The following is a 14,686-nucleotide window of genomic DNA, read 5'->3' as shown; positions in this document are numbered from 1 at the left end:
ACATTACATACATTACATGTTTTGTATCTTGAAAATTTTTTTTGTTTTAGGAAATGCTTGTTCTTTCTAAAATTTTATTTCATTTTTATTACTTTTTCTTTTAAAATATTAAAAAATATAAACCAAATATTTTTAAATTAGCATAAAAAACAATATATATTATTCAAAATTAAATGAAGTCAAAAAGTGACGAAGTTAAGCATCGCATGAATACACGTGGCAGTGAGATTTTGTCAACAGCTAATGACAGTCCTATGACTGAAAATGCTGAAGGAAATTCCACAGTGAAGGTTATCATTATTTCAATGTATCTTTAACAACATTGCGTTTTTTATGATTTTGTTAGGTTAGTTTTCTGATATAAGGCTACATAATTTTAAACTCAACCCATATTTATGGGTTCTGACTGACTGAATAGTTAAATCAATTTCCAAATCAATCAATCCAACTCCAAAAACAATTTTTTTAATTAGGTACTAACAGGCCCAACAAAAAAAGAGTGCACAGATCGTAAAGTTTTTCAATATGAAGAGCAAGAAGCAATTTCAAGAGATTCTTATGATGATGTTGCTTTGTTTCATCGAACATGTCGGAATATTGAAACTGTTATCAGTGAAATCAATAGTTTAAAGAAAAATAAAGACGGTGTATGTATATAAGCTCTTTTTTAAGTAATTTCTATATATTTTTTAAAAATAAAAGGTATAAAAGATATTTTTGGGTTTTAAATAGTTGCCAGATATAAAAATATCTGACCACTATTTACAAGCTGACTACTTTTATTCCCCATCTGATGAATTAATCAGATGAATAGAAAATATATTTTTAATAAATCCAAGTTCTGTTCAAAGCTTGGCAAATTCTGGAGTAAAAACATTTGCATGAGTTTCTTTTTTTTTTTTTTTTTTTTTTCTAAGTCTAGTTAAATGAATTTTGTAAAATAAATTTTAACTGATTTGTTTATATTTATTTTATTGTGTAAAGTGTGAAGAAATTAAAGAAAAGCGGATTGATGCTGTTATTCTAGCAACAAATTTAAAGAAATTAAATCGACTAGCCCAAATGAGAGGGAAAAATGCAGCTGAAAAAACTCAGGCGGTAAATAAGTTTTGGTAGCATTAAAAAAACTTCTGTGATCAATAAAGTTTGTAATCTGAAACTATTATAAGTAATTATGCCACTCAAAAACAATTCTGTGGGCTTGTCTCTAACTATTCATTCTATAGATAAACTAATTATGGAATATTGCTTGATATGTATCCTTCAATAAATAATGGTTCTTATTCCCTACAATTCTACTTGGGTTTTATACTTTTGATGTCTTAAGTTAATTGTTTTAAAATTGCTGGTATTTTTATTTTCATTGTCAGGCAAAATCAAAGGTTGATGGTTTGCATCTTGAACTACAAAATCTTTTGTATGAAGTAGTTCATTTAAAGAAAGAGATTCAACATTGTGTCAACTTTTCGTAAGATATGCGTTTTTCTATAATAAAATATTAAATATTGTGTCAATTTTTTGTAAGATAATTTATATTTTGCAAGTTCTTTAGTGTTCGAAAATCAATTGTCAAAAAAAACATTTAAAGCAGGATGCAGTAAGATTACAAAGCATAATTAAAATTAAGAATTATCTTGAGCAAAGTTTTTGTTTACATCCCAAATGTAAACAAAAAGATCATAGAACCTTTTGAAAATTTCGATCTTTGTAAAATAAAAAATAATTACTTAGTTTCATATTTTAAAATGGATTTTACAGATCAAAAGATGAAGATATTGATTTGGTAGACATTGAAACATTTTATAAAGAAGCTCCTGTTGAACTGTCTCTTCCGGTAAGTCTTTTTTCTTTTTGAATTTTTTTTTTGTTTTGTTATTCTTTTAGATTTGGTGTAAAATTAAAAATGAACATTTAAACTCTTTAAGTACTTAATAAAAATTTTGATATGGGTAAAAATTTAATTTTTATAGTCAAAACAAGTAAATTGCTAGAGAAAGATTAAACATAATGACACATCTTCAAGTTATTTACATGTTCTTTTGTAGAACATCAATAAGAACCATAAAGTTCAATGCTCACAGTTAAGTTCAACACTCACAATTAAGTTCAATGAAATGAAATCAATAAATAATGAAAGTGATCAAAACATTGATGTAAACTCAATCACAAAAAACCCACTTTTCTTAAAGTTTTTTCTTTTAGGATTCAGAAATGATTTTGAAGTTTTTGTTAAACTCTATAAACTGATGTCAACTTCAAGGAAGTGTTTTTTAAAAATAAGGGAAATTAGTGAAGTTTTTGAGAGTTGAATGCACAAGTTAAATTTATTTCTTTGGAGTAAATGTTTGTCACATGGAAAAACAAATCCATTTTACAACTTCAAAGAAATTATAAAATTGATTTGTTTTTCCATGTGACAAACATTTACTCCAAAGAAATAGAAATGTATGAAAAGAGAAAAAATGGTATAGAAATTTATTAACAAAACCAAAAAATTAACAAACTTATTTCTGTACCAAGTAATCTTAGTATTTACAACCAAAAAAATTATCATTACCAACAAAACCCCAAAGGAAACACTAAAAGAATTAAAAACAAACTTTTTAAGCAACAGAAATAAAGTGAATACTTGAAGTAAATATCTGCAGCTATAAGTAAATATGTTACATTTTAGCTATTCTGTCTGTTCTGCTTTCAAAATTCAAATTGAACAGTAAACTTCCAGTTTATTTAATTTTTTTGTTGATGTGTTGACATCTTATCACTGCACTCACCTTGGCTTATTTAAAACATGTTAGTAATACTCATAGTGGCTTTATTTTAAATCAAATTTTCTACAGAAGGATATGCACCATGCAAATAAATTTATCATCTAAAACATCACTACCAGATGAATAAAAAGCAAATGAACTGGTTAAAGCATATTAATAGCAGTTTTTAAGAATTAGGTTTTATCATTGAAAAAACTATTGCAAAAATAGATTCATTAAAAACTATTGCATTCATTAAAGATCTTGTTTGATAGAAGATCCTGTTATGTATTTATAGTGTTACTATGATTTTTACTTGTTTTTCATTTACAGTGTTGACTTTATCAAATAGGTTGATTTTAAAAAATTTATTTACATTTTGCAAGCTATTTATATTAAAATATAAAACATTAAGTCTAAATTAAGACTATTTATGGTTATGTGTACGGTATCATTAAATGGCTGTTGCTGTGGAAATGTTCGTAAATTAAGATCCTGTGTAGAACTTTCTAACTATTTGTCAAATTCAATGTTTCTGTTTTTAAAATTGGAACAAAATAAAATAAAAGCTGAACAAAAAGAAAGAAACCCAAAGTAGGTAAACACATTTAAAGCAGTCATTAAATGTGTAAAAATTTTAGACATTTAATTTTTAATTTTTTTTTTTTTTTTTTTTTTTTTACATCTGATTTACTCATCATGGGGGTTGTTTGTCAGTTTTCTTTTCTTTTTTTTTTTTTTAGGAAATAACTAAAAATGATACCCATAAACAGATGTTGGCTCGACTTGATTGGGAGTTGAAAAGAAGAAAAGAGTTAGTTTCACATTTAACATTGTTGCCAACTAAGCAAAATTTAAGCTATGATGTTTCTTATTTAAGATTGTTGCGAACTGAGCAAAACATTAAGCTGTGATATTTCTTATTTGAGATCAGAATACCTCTCAACAAATAATCATTGCAGAATTTCAAGGTATTTGAAGAGAAATCGATTGATTATTTGTCTTTATTTGGATATGTTTAGTCTTCTTATCTTAGATTGTCAGAGCAGAAGAACAAGTTTCTAGAAGAAAAGAAAAAAATTGAAGATGAAATATTAACAAAAACAGACTGCTTAAATAGTTTAAAGCCGCACCTTGCACAAATTATGAAAGTTAGTTCGTCATTTGTTTTTGTTTATTTATCTTTACTTTTAAGCTTTTTTTTATAGTTTTTAAAATATTATTTTAACTCCAGAATTGAAGCTAGTATAATAAAATTTTTCTGGATTTACTATAGACTACTGAGCCTGTGCAAGAGCTTATGGGTGTTTCATTTGAAACTGAGCGCTTGATGTTTGAATCTGCACAGTATTTATCCAGGTATAAATAAAGTTTCACAAATTTACATTTCCAACTAAAAATACTTAAGATAAATGTAAACTTTTTGTTATCAACAAGTAAAGTGATTGTATTTGAATTTTTTATCTAAATATAAAGAAATTGGTAGATATGTAGAATTTAGTTAACGTAAATAAGTTTTTAAAATGATAAGAATACTGAAGTAATAATTTGAAATTACATTAAATTTGGTTAAAACATATTCTCTTGTCAATGAAATTAAAATCATTTTGTTATTTTTTTTAAAAATTTTCCACACAGATTCCTAACCTGTTATCAGTTTTGCAAGACATTTTTTCGTCAAAATCAAAACAAAAAAAATTAGAAAAGCAAAAAAAAAAAAAAAAAATGGTAGAGAATGAATGTGATGGAGAATGATTTTTTTTCTTATCAACACATCATTATGTTTGCTGTATCATATTTTGTTTTCCTTTGAGGGTCATGTCATTCTTTTACAATGATTTTGTTTGGGCCTGCTATCACATAAACAGACAAAAAAGGAAACTTTATCCACAATGTTTTTAATTAAGAATTTCATCATCTTTAATTTAACATATAGACTATTGGTGCTCATCTTTTGCATTATCTTTTTATTATTTTACTTCTGGTGAAACTCTCTGTAAACAACTGTCAATCTTCACATCAATATTCCAAGACTCTCATTAGAAGGAGTAGTCTGAATATTATTATTATATTAAGCAAGTTCTTTATCTTGATAGAAATATGCCAGGAGTCCTACTGCCTTCCTTGTGCAATACACTTTTATTTCAGTTTCTAGCCGTTCTTTTCTTTTAGCTTGGATGATAAGAGTTCAAATTATCTATTTGAGAGACTAATATCATTTATCAGATGTTTGAGCTCTTCTTGGGAGAACTGCTGGGTTATTGAAATACTTTAGAGTTGCTTTCACTGCAAATATCTTTTACTCTCCTGTATAACAACTGCTTCAACATCAGATTCTTAAAGCTCACGGAAAACTTGTATAAATTCTTTGAAATAAAAATGAAAAAAAAGTAAAAATCAAATTTAATGGAAGTTTTTCTCTTAAATTTTACATTTATTAGACAACTGAAAAAAAAAGAAATCTAAAATAAGGATAAAAGATAGTGTTAAGGTGTAAGAACTTTGAAATACTCTTAAATTTAACAAAACTAGTCATCAATGAACTTAACAATTTTGAACAAACATCAAGTGAAAAGTGAAGCTAAGAATATAACTATAAACTGTTAGAATGTTGTTTCTTTGTTTATTTTGTTTTTTTCTTTTTCAGACCATTATATTTGCTTTATGTTCAAGCTAAGGCATACAAAGATGCATGTGGTAATTTATTTTATAGTACTTCTACTTATAATCTAGTTAAATTTTATAGTAACTTCTATTTATTATCTAGATATTCTTCACAGTGTAAAATATTTTGTTTTCTCTGCTATAGAATTTAGTATTTCTATCTTTAAAATGCATGCAAGTTATTGAAATAAATTTAAGAGCATTTCTCAAATACAGTAGCATACAAAAGTAATCAGACAAGCGCATAACTTGAGATAACTTTTGAATGAAAAGTACTATTTCTTTCAAATTTTCACTGGAATGTCAAAAAATTGATTAGAGTTCTAAAAACAAATGAATTTTTACACAATCTAAGCAATCTAATCTTAAAAGTTCATTTTTTTGAAATAAGCGCGTGCTAAAGTATCCGTGCAGAAAAAAATACTTGAAGTAGATTTTTTTTTTAAATATTTGTTTTGTTAAAAATGTTGTAATTTAGAGTAAGTTTCTTTAATAATTTGTTGGGGAAACCCTTGGCATTGATTACTGTTTGACAGCGACAAGGCATTGAATCCATCTGCTTCATAATCACGTTATTGTTGATTTTTTCCCATTCTTATTTCAGAATTTTAAATAAATCATGTTTACTTGTTAGTTTTCGACCTGAAATTTGTGGATCAAGGTGTTCCCATATATGTTCAATAGGATTAAGGTCAGGACTTTGCAAAGGCCATTCTGTTAAAAAAATATTTTTGGTCTTAAAAAAGTGTTTCACAAGGGTTGAAGTGTGCTTTGGGCCATTGTCCTGCTGAAACATCAATCCTTGAGGCATTTTGTCTTTAGCATGTGGTAGCATAACATCCTTAATGATATCTTTGTATGTACTTTTGTTCATTATCCCATTAATCAAATGGATTGGACTGACACAATCTCTATTGAAACAACCCAAGACCATAGCATTTCCACCTCCGTGCTTTACTGTTGGTAGCTGGTATTTAGGATCTTTTCTATGACCTTTTGGTCAACGAACATATCTAACACCATCACAAAAATTTCACCACAAAAAAGTACTTTTGACCATTGTTTTTCCGACCAACTCAAATGTTCATTTGCAAATCTCAAGCATGCTTTTCAATTCTTTACAGAAATAAAAGGTTTCTTTGCTGGTTGTTTTCCAAATAGATTTTCAGACCTCAAATGATGCTTGGTTTTGTCAACACATTTCAGCATTTAACAAGACAGCATTTTTGTTTGGATGGTTTTTTATGGTCCAAATTAAAATTTTATCTTGTCTTTCAGATGTATATCAAGGCCTTCCTGACTTTAGAGGGATTCTACTGTTATTTCTTTATATCTTTTACATATATCCGCTGCTATTGATTTAGGTATATCAAACTGATCTGCATGCAATACCACTTCTTTGACAGCTAAACTTGTATATTTTTACTTTGTCATTTTTAAAGTTTTTTCAAAACAATCTTTTTTTTTAAATTAAAAATGCTTTCTGTTTTATTTACCATTTTTAAACATTAAATAGAAGCCAACAAAAGTATTGGAATTTTATTATTTTTGTTCTGGCCTGATACTTATGCATGCGTATATTTCAATAAAATGAACTTTTAAGATTAGATTGCTTAGATTGTGCAAAAATTCATTTGTTTTTAGAATTGTAATCAATTTTTTCACATTCCAGTGAAAATTTGAAAAAAATTGTACATTTCATTCAAAAGTTATCTCAAGTAATCCACTTGTCCGGTTATTTTTGCACTGTAAGTAGTTAGTTAAGACTTAAAATTTTTTCTGTTAGATAAGAGTATGCAAGTAGAAATCGAGGGTGATATAAATGAGGCAAAGAATGATCTTCTAACAGAGCCTTTAGTTATAGGTTTGTATTTTACAGGAACCAAATTTGTTTGATATTTCTTTTCATTTCTAATAGATTTTCATGTCGATTACAAATAAATTACTATACTTTATAAATAATCTTATCAAAAATAATAAAGTTTTGTTATTATAAATATTATTACTTATAAATAATATTACAAAGTAATTATATCAAGAAATGTGTATCTAATGAGTCTTAAACTTAAGTTGAAATCTAGAACTCAGTTTTATAGTTTATTTTAATCATTTCAGACATCAGTTTATTTTAATCATTTCAGACGACAGCGATGAATCTGATTCAGAAAACGTTGAATCCACTGAAACAAATGGACGCAGAGTAAGTTTCTGTAAAAAATCAGAAAAGTTTTATAAGAGTTTAGCATTTAGTAATTAGTATTATTATGTAGAAGAGTTTTTTTTAAAAAAACTTTTTTTAAACTTATTTTTCTAAACTTATTTTTTTAAAACTTATTTAGAATAGGTAATTATTTTGTTTATGCAAAAAGTAAAAAAATAAAATAAAAAAATAAAAAATAAAAAACAGAAATTAAAAACAACAGTTAAAAACTATGATTTAGAGTCGTAAAAAAGAGGGTGCACTCGATCGACTAGAAGAAAAACGAACTAAGTTGTTGACAGCGCATCCACTTGCTGTTCGTATAAAATTAAAAAAAAAAGGTACATTCCTTTAAATTTGTTTTTCATTAAATTACAAAATAAAGAAAGAAGAAAAAAACTTTGAATTCAGAATTCTTAGATTGACTTCAGAAACTAAATTTCATTTCAGATATATACGACTTGGATATGCTAGTTAAATATTTGCCACAACTTTGTGTGAGTTCCATCCAAGTGAATCTTAATATTCCAGAAACATCAACTTTGTAAGTTCTCGTCGCACGACAGGGTGTATAAGCATATAAATTGTTGGCAGTGTTTGTTAAACTTTTTTATTGTAAAAATATTTCGTTTCTTAAGATTTTTTTGGTTTTATTAAATTTTGATCTTTTACAGTCCATTGCTATCTTCGGATGTGATTTTAAAAGATCTTTTGTCCACAGACTCAGGCAGTGAATTACCAAGTGTTTCAAGCAAGTATCAGTTAGAATGCTTGGATATAGAATCTTTTGCTCCTTATATTAAATCTGTCGGTTTTCCATATTTATGGGTTCAGTGGATTTGTGGACTTAACAATTTACCAAGCGAAAAGCCTCAGATTTCAATGAATTATTCTGCTTTAAGCATGAAACACTTCCAAACAGTCATTCAACATATACGGAAGAGAATAAAAGGAAGATTGTCACTGCAAAAGCAGCTACAGCAACTCGGTAAGTTAATTTTCTGGGTTTTCAAATGAAGTGATCAAACTTCCACCTCTGTTTTATTCAGCAAGTATACTAAATAACATGCATGAGTAGTTTTCAGAACTTTTAAATTTAAACTTGTTTTATTAACTATGTGTGGCTCAATGGTCTAGCGGTATGATTCTCGCTTTGGGTGCGAGAGGCCCCGGGTTCGAATCCCGGTTGAGCCCAAATTTTATTTCAATTAATGTCGGTCTGTTGAATTAAAAAATGATGCAGTTTTTCATGTTTAAATTCTTCGGTATCGTGAAAGTTTGATCTTGAGTAACTTATTATAAAAGAGAAAGTATAATTAATTATTGAAAAAAAAAACCTTTTGACCATCGGCGATTTTTATTTTATTAAAACAGAATTTCTTGACAAATCTTTAAATAAATGAGTTAAAAAATTGGTTTTTGAATCAAATGATTGCAAACCGGTGTTCTTAATAGATCCTGGCAGAAAATAATGAAAAAGTAAAAACTGTTTTAGAAAAGTTTTTTCTATACGATTAGGGTACAAGAAAACACGGTACATCTATTTTCGTATTCTCTAAGTAGAACATAAAGGTACATTTTCATTTCCTTTGAAAAGCTACATTTTGATTTCCTTTGAAAAGGTACATTTTCATTTCCTTTGAAAAGGTACATTTTCATTTCCTTTGAAAAGGTACATTTTCATTTCCTGTACATAAATCATTAACGAATATTTAAGTTTAGGAGACCAACGATGTGGTGCAGCGTGAACCTTACAAAATAAAATTAATGTTAATAATTTTGCGAAACGAGTCAGTGAGTGTTTAAGATTGCTGTAAAAATAAATTAGGATTACCCGTTTTGTTTATAGAGTAATGCCTAGGCCTAATTTATGGGCTAGACTAAGTCCCCAGAAGCTGTAAGATCATCTATCCTTCGATTAATTCGATTTTAAAGGATACAGAATACAATTGTTGATTACGATGATACAAAATCATATAATTTTGTTTAAGGATAAAAAGACTTCTATTAAAATTTAGTAAAATATTGATTTCTAGAAAACCTCCAACTTCCTGATTTAAAATTCAGTCCATGTAAATCGCTCAGTGTCTTATCGAACTGGAAAGAAATCACCACGGAACAATTCATGGTAAATTTTTCGTAATTCAAAAATGTAGGCGTGTAAATGTCTAATTGAATTTTTTAACTAAGTATCTGATTTAGAGTCATGAAAATGGAAGGCAGTTGCTAACAATGGATATTGTGCCACAAGACTCCATGTACTATTCTGCTACTATAACTCGAGAAAGTATTGTTTTTTTTTATATTTAGTTTAAAAAAAAATAAATATGAAATTCAGTTTAAATGTTTGCCATAAATTTGGATTCATCCTGAATGTTTTGTAACTTTTTTATTTAGATAATCTAGATGTGTTAGTGGCTATCCATCCAAACTACCCTCAGCAACCCCCGGTATTTCTGCTGAGCTTGCAGAATGCTTCTATGGAATCACGCAATTGTTTAAAAGTATAGGATTATTATTTGAATACAGTAGGATTCGTTCTATGATCAGATATTTGACCTTCCTCGTGATTCTTTACCTTTTTAAATGTTCTTTTTTGGTACGTCTCTCATTTTACCAGTGCATTAGGCAGATGGATGCCTAGGATCTGCAGGTCATTTCCATTGAAAGATATGTCTTGTTTATATCAGTAAATTATATAATGACAAATCGAATTAGCTGATATACGCGGTTTTAATTTTATTTTTAGAATTTAGAAAGGGAAGTAAATGCATTTACAGAAGAATTGACCTTAAATTGCTCATCTGATAAGCTTCTTTCATCCATGCTTCATAAGTTGATGGTTACTCTTTTTTTCAATTTGTTTTTTTTTTTTAATTAAAGAATAACACTAATCTAAATCTAAATCTTAGATACTTTCAATCCAACGAAAAAATTTTTCCAGAAGAAACAATATTTACTTTGATTTAGGTATGCTTTGATATATTTATCGAGACTGGCGAAAAGAATCCCAGCAAAGATAGGCTCTACATAAGAAAGATAAAGTATGTCTTGTTGGTTTTTTGGCTCTATTTTTATTATAGTTTAGCTCCATTTTATATTTTTTTGAATATTGCTTTACAATTTCAGAGGACGTGATCGTAATCGACCTTTTCGTTACCAAAACGGAGGATATTTTGTACAGCGTTAATGAGAAAAAGTTGTAATTGTTAATGAAGAATAATGAGATATGCGGTTTTTCTTCTTTTTTTTTTTTTTTTTTTTTTAAAATCATGCAAATGACTTCACGTTTTTACACTGCAATCCTCGGTAATCTTCAGATTGTCCATTTTGTCGTTTGTTTTATATTCATCTAAAACCCATCTAATGGATCGGCATTGAATGCTCTAGAAAGTAGGATGAGAGGCTGTCAAATCCTGGAAGAGAAAACCAACCCGCGTTGTGTATAATATGTTTAATTATCATTATTAGTTTCTGAATATTTGGATTTTTTATGTCACAACTACAAATTTTCCCTCAATGTTGTTAATGCTAATTATATTAATGTTACATAAGACATGTACCAAAAAAAATCTGCGCGTGTTCTGATGCGTTGTTTACGGAAACCGTGCATCATTTTAATTAGCTTATTATTTTAAAATGTCATTTTATTAATGGTATTTAAAATTTACACAATTCTGTTATTAAAACAATTAGTTTTCATTGAAATGTTATTATAACAAGATATGAAGCGAGAAAAAATTTAGCATTTTCTCGTTGAAAGTCCTAGTATATCAAACAAAACAATTTAAAAATAGCTACAGATTGTTTTGAAAACAGTGCAGAGCGTTGTGAAACGATTTAAATACACTGGTACAATCAAAAGAAAATCAGGAAGTGGAAGAAAAAAATGTTTTGTTCGACGAGATCTTGGTAAAAAAGTGAAAGATGCCTTAGACAGAAAACCGGAGAGTTTTGTTTGAACTTTATGGATTAAATTTAAGACAAGTGCTTCCACTATACAAAGAGTAAAGAGAAATTGTGGCTATAAATCTTATAAAAAGAAAAAAATTCCTCGTGAAGAAAATCTCGCAATTCGATGTTCAAAGCTGCTCTATCAAAATTATGTGCTAAAAAATCTTGTTTGATTATTGACGATGAAACTTATTGTGTTGCATTTTTCCGATCTCTTCCAGGACACCAATGTTATTCAGCAATTAATTGCAAGAAACTGAATTCCAATTATAAATGCATTGGAATGCAAAAATTCACTAAAAAGTTCTTAGTTTGGCAAGCAGTTTGTGAATGTGGTGAAAGAAGCTCTTGTTTAGTGACTACGAGAACATTTAACAGCAAAATATACATAAAAGAATGCCTTAAGAAAAGTCTATTGCCGTTTTTAAGAACACACACGGGTAACCCGTTATTTTAACCCAATTTAGCATTGTCACTACTCTGGGACAACATTAAACTGGCTTAGAGAACATTAAGTAGATTTCGTTGAAAAACGCTGCAATCCACCAAATTGTCCCGAACTACGTCCTATCTAAAATTTAGGGCTCTTGTTAAAAGAAAACGAAGTTTCAATGTAAAAGAAACCAAACATTAAAGACTTCAAAAATAAATGGATTAGAGCAACAAAGAAAGTCCAGCTGAAGACTACGCAAAAGCTGATGTCAAGTGTAAAACGCAAAGTGCGTGCGTTCTCACATACAAAACTTCACAAACTTTCTTAACTGAAATTTAATAAAATTAATATATGTACTTTCAAAATATATATAACATTCAATATCTAAATACAATAGGTAAATAAATATCCTTTGTAACGTCCGCGCAAATTTTTTCTGGTACATGTCTTAGTTATGTTAAGTTATATAGCTTATGTTATTTTGCTGTGTTAATTTGATTAATGATCCCTTGATCTGTACTGAATATTTTTATTGCAACACAGATCAAGGGAACATTGATCAAGTTGATTCGTTATTAAACTGTGGACTAAATGAAGGTTTATGAAGTTTCCGTCTGAAGCAGCCAGAAGGATTAAACCATCCTTCGGATCGCCCAAATTAAATGACAAACCATTCAACCAATTTTTTTACTTCAAGTTCAGTTAGCACATTTTCAATAACCAATTTTCTTCAGAACTCCGTTTTGTTTCTAAATGCCAACTAATCGTTCGCTCCTTCGACTTCCTTCAAAGAAAGAGCTCCATATATTTTTTATTTTCGAGATGCAGCGGTAATTATTCCCTCATTTCTTCAAAGCTGTCACAATTTTCCATGATTACAGTGTAAATTACTTTAATTAAGAAAGGTTTTCAAAAATTTCTCTGTTAAAAAAATTTAAACTTCTGTTAAAAGCAACAAAAAAAAATTTTTTTTACTGCAAAAAGAAGACGAGTCAATGTTTACCAAGCTTTAAAGTGATTTGTTTATTGAATTTTTACTGCTTTCCCAATGAGGAATCAAGAGTATTAAAGATAATTTGTATTCTCAAATATTATTCTTCATCTTAAAAGATGTCTACTAAGTGTAGAAAAAAGATAAATTTGTTATATCGAAAGAATATTTCAATCACTAAAATTTGATTATATCTAAATGATAAATATTCAATTTTTGTTCAGAGTGGGTTTTATATACATTTGTACAGAATTTGTGAGAGAGTCAGAACATGTCAAATACTTGAAAAGATTTTTTCTATAAAAAAGTGAACACCGCAAAAAAAAAAATTTTTAAGCAATAAGACTTATTGGGAAGTTGAACTTAGTTAACTTTCTTATGAGTTCCTAATGAAATACAAAAAAAAATAAAAAGTCCACCACGTTAAGTATATTTTCTCAACAGGCGCATGTACTTTAACGTTTCTACTGTCTTTTTTGTTTTGAGTTTATAAAAATTAGAAAGTTATATTTTACTTTTTTCCTCATTTATTTTCATTTTATTGTTTCTAAATTCTTAAAGATACTAAGCTTTTAAAAAGCGATGTAAATAAATATTATTCTTCAAATATTTCTTTTATCTATTTTTAAAAATTCTATTATCTGTCCTTCGTACCTTAATTTAAAAAAAAAAAATTAACAAATCAACATTAAATTTTTTATTGTATCAATAAGGATGCTTCAACATTAAAATCACATTTAAATAATTTTGTAGAGGGATACGAAAGTAGCTGGTTAGAAAATGAAATGTGTTCTGTACAAAACAGTATGGGGCTCTGACGCTACAGCAAAATCAACACATTCATAGCAAATTTGTGTAAATAATTTTGTCGATAAAACTCTTTTGTTTTAGATTATTTGCTTAGGATTGTTGCCACTTTCTCAGGTTACAAAGGTTTTCTACAGCAACAATATCAGAAATATGATTACATGTTCCTCCTACTCGAAAGTGATGCTAGATGAAAAGTTGTTTCTCGTTAGCAATCAATATACTGGTAGAGCTGACACTAGTCAGCTCTACCAGTATATTGACTTTTTAGGTTACAAACGTTTTCTACAAAAACAAATCAGAAAAATGATTACATGAACTTCTTCCTACGCGAAAGTATTGTCAGATGAAAAGTTGTTTCTCGTTAGAAACCAGTATACTGGCAGAGCTGACTAGTGTCAGCTCAGCCAGTAAATCGATTGATATTATATAGTAGAGCCTTTTGATAGAAATGGCAAAAGGTAAAATACAACCAAGAGAAAAATCTGAGACTCAAGAAAGAGATTAAAGTATAGCAATCTAAGGTATGTATGTATGTATGTATGTATGTATGTATGTATGTATGTATGTATGTATGTATGTATGTATGTATGTATGTATGTATGTATGTATGTATGTATGTATGTATGTATGTATGTATGTATGTATGTATGTATGTATGTATGTATGTATGTATGTATGTATGTATGTATGTATGTATGTATGTATGTATGTATGTATGTATGTATGTATGTATGTATGTATGTATGTATGTATGTATGTATGTATGTATGTATGTATGTATGTATGTATGTATGTATGTATGTATGTATGTATGTATGTATGTATGTATTTATGTTCTGAAAAGAAAAACTTTATACAACCAAAAAAAAAACTTCAAGAATACT

General features: G+C 28.1%; 1 protein-coding gene and 1 non-coding gene across 2 annotated transcripts; both read left to right on the top strand.

Moving 5' to 3' along the window:
- Positions 1-108: 108 nt before the first annotated feature.
- On the top strand, positions 109-10,850 carry LOC145194135 (THO complex subunit 5-like). The gene is made up of 20 exons (XM_090068033.1): positions 109-290; positions 474-647; positions 985-1,098; positions 1,371-1,468; positions 1,759-1,834; positions 3,494-3,564; positions 3,787-3,901; positions 4,027-4,109; positions 5,398-5,447; positions 7,201-7,278; positions 7,556-7,614; positions 7,856-7,955; positions 8,065-8,158; positions 8,289-8,602; positions 9,651-9,742; positions 9,817-9,901; positions 10,012-10,118; positions 10,364-10,456; positions 10,585-10,658; positions 10,744-10,850. The coding sequence occupies exons 1-20, from the start codon at positions 174-176 to the stop codon at positions 10,802-10,804; spliced, it is 2,055 nt and encodes a 684-aa protein (XP_089924159.1). The 5' UTR covers positions 109-173; the 3' UTR covers positions 10,805-10,850.
- Positions 8,737-8,808, top strand: Trnap-ugg (transfer RNA proline (anticodon UGG)). Its single transcript has one exon. It is a non-coding gene; the product is annotated as a tRNA-Pro (tRNA).
- Positions 10,851-14,686: the final 3,836 nt, after the last annotated feature.

This window comes from Hydra viridissima, unplaced genomic scaffold, assembly GCF_058129835.1.
Source record: "Hydra viridissima isolate aposymbiotic clone 2 unplaced genomic scaffold, HvirCarnegie_v1 scaffold_12, whole genome shotgun sequence".
In the NCBI taxonomy this organism is placed as follows: domain Eukaryota; kingdom Metazoa; phylum Cnidaria; class Hydrozoa; order Anthoathecata; family Hydridae; genus Hydra; species Hydra viridissima.
Note: the sequence above shows the minus strand (reverse complement) of the source record. Positions and strands in the feature narration are given on the sequence as shown.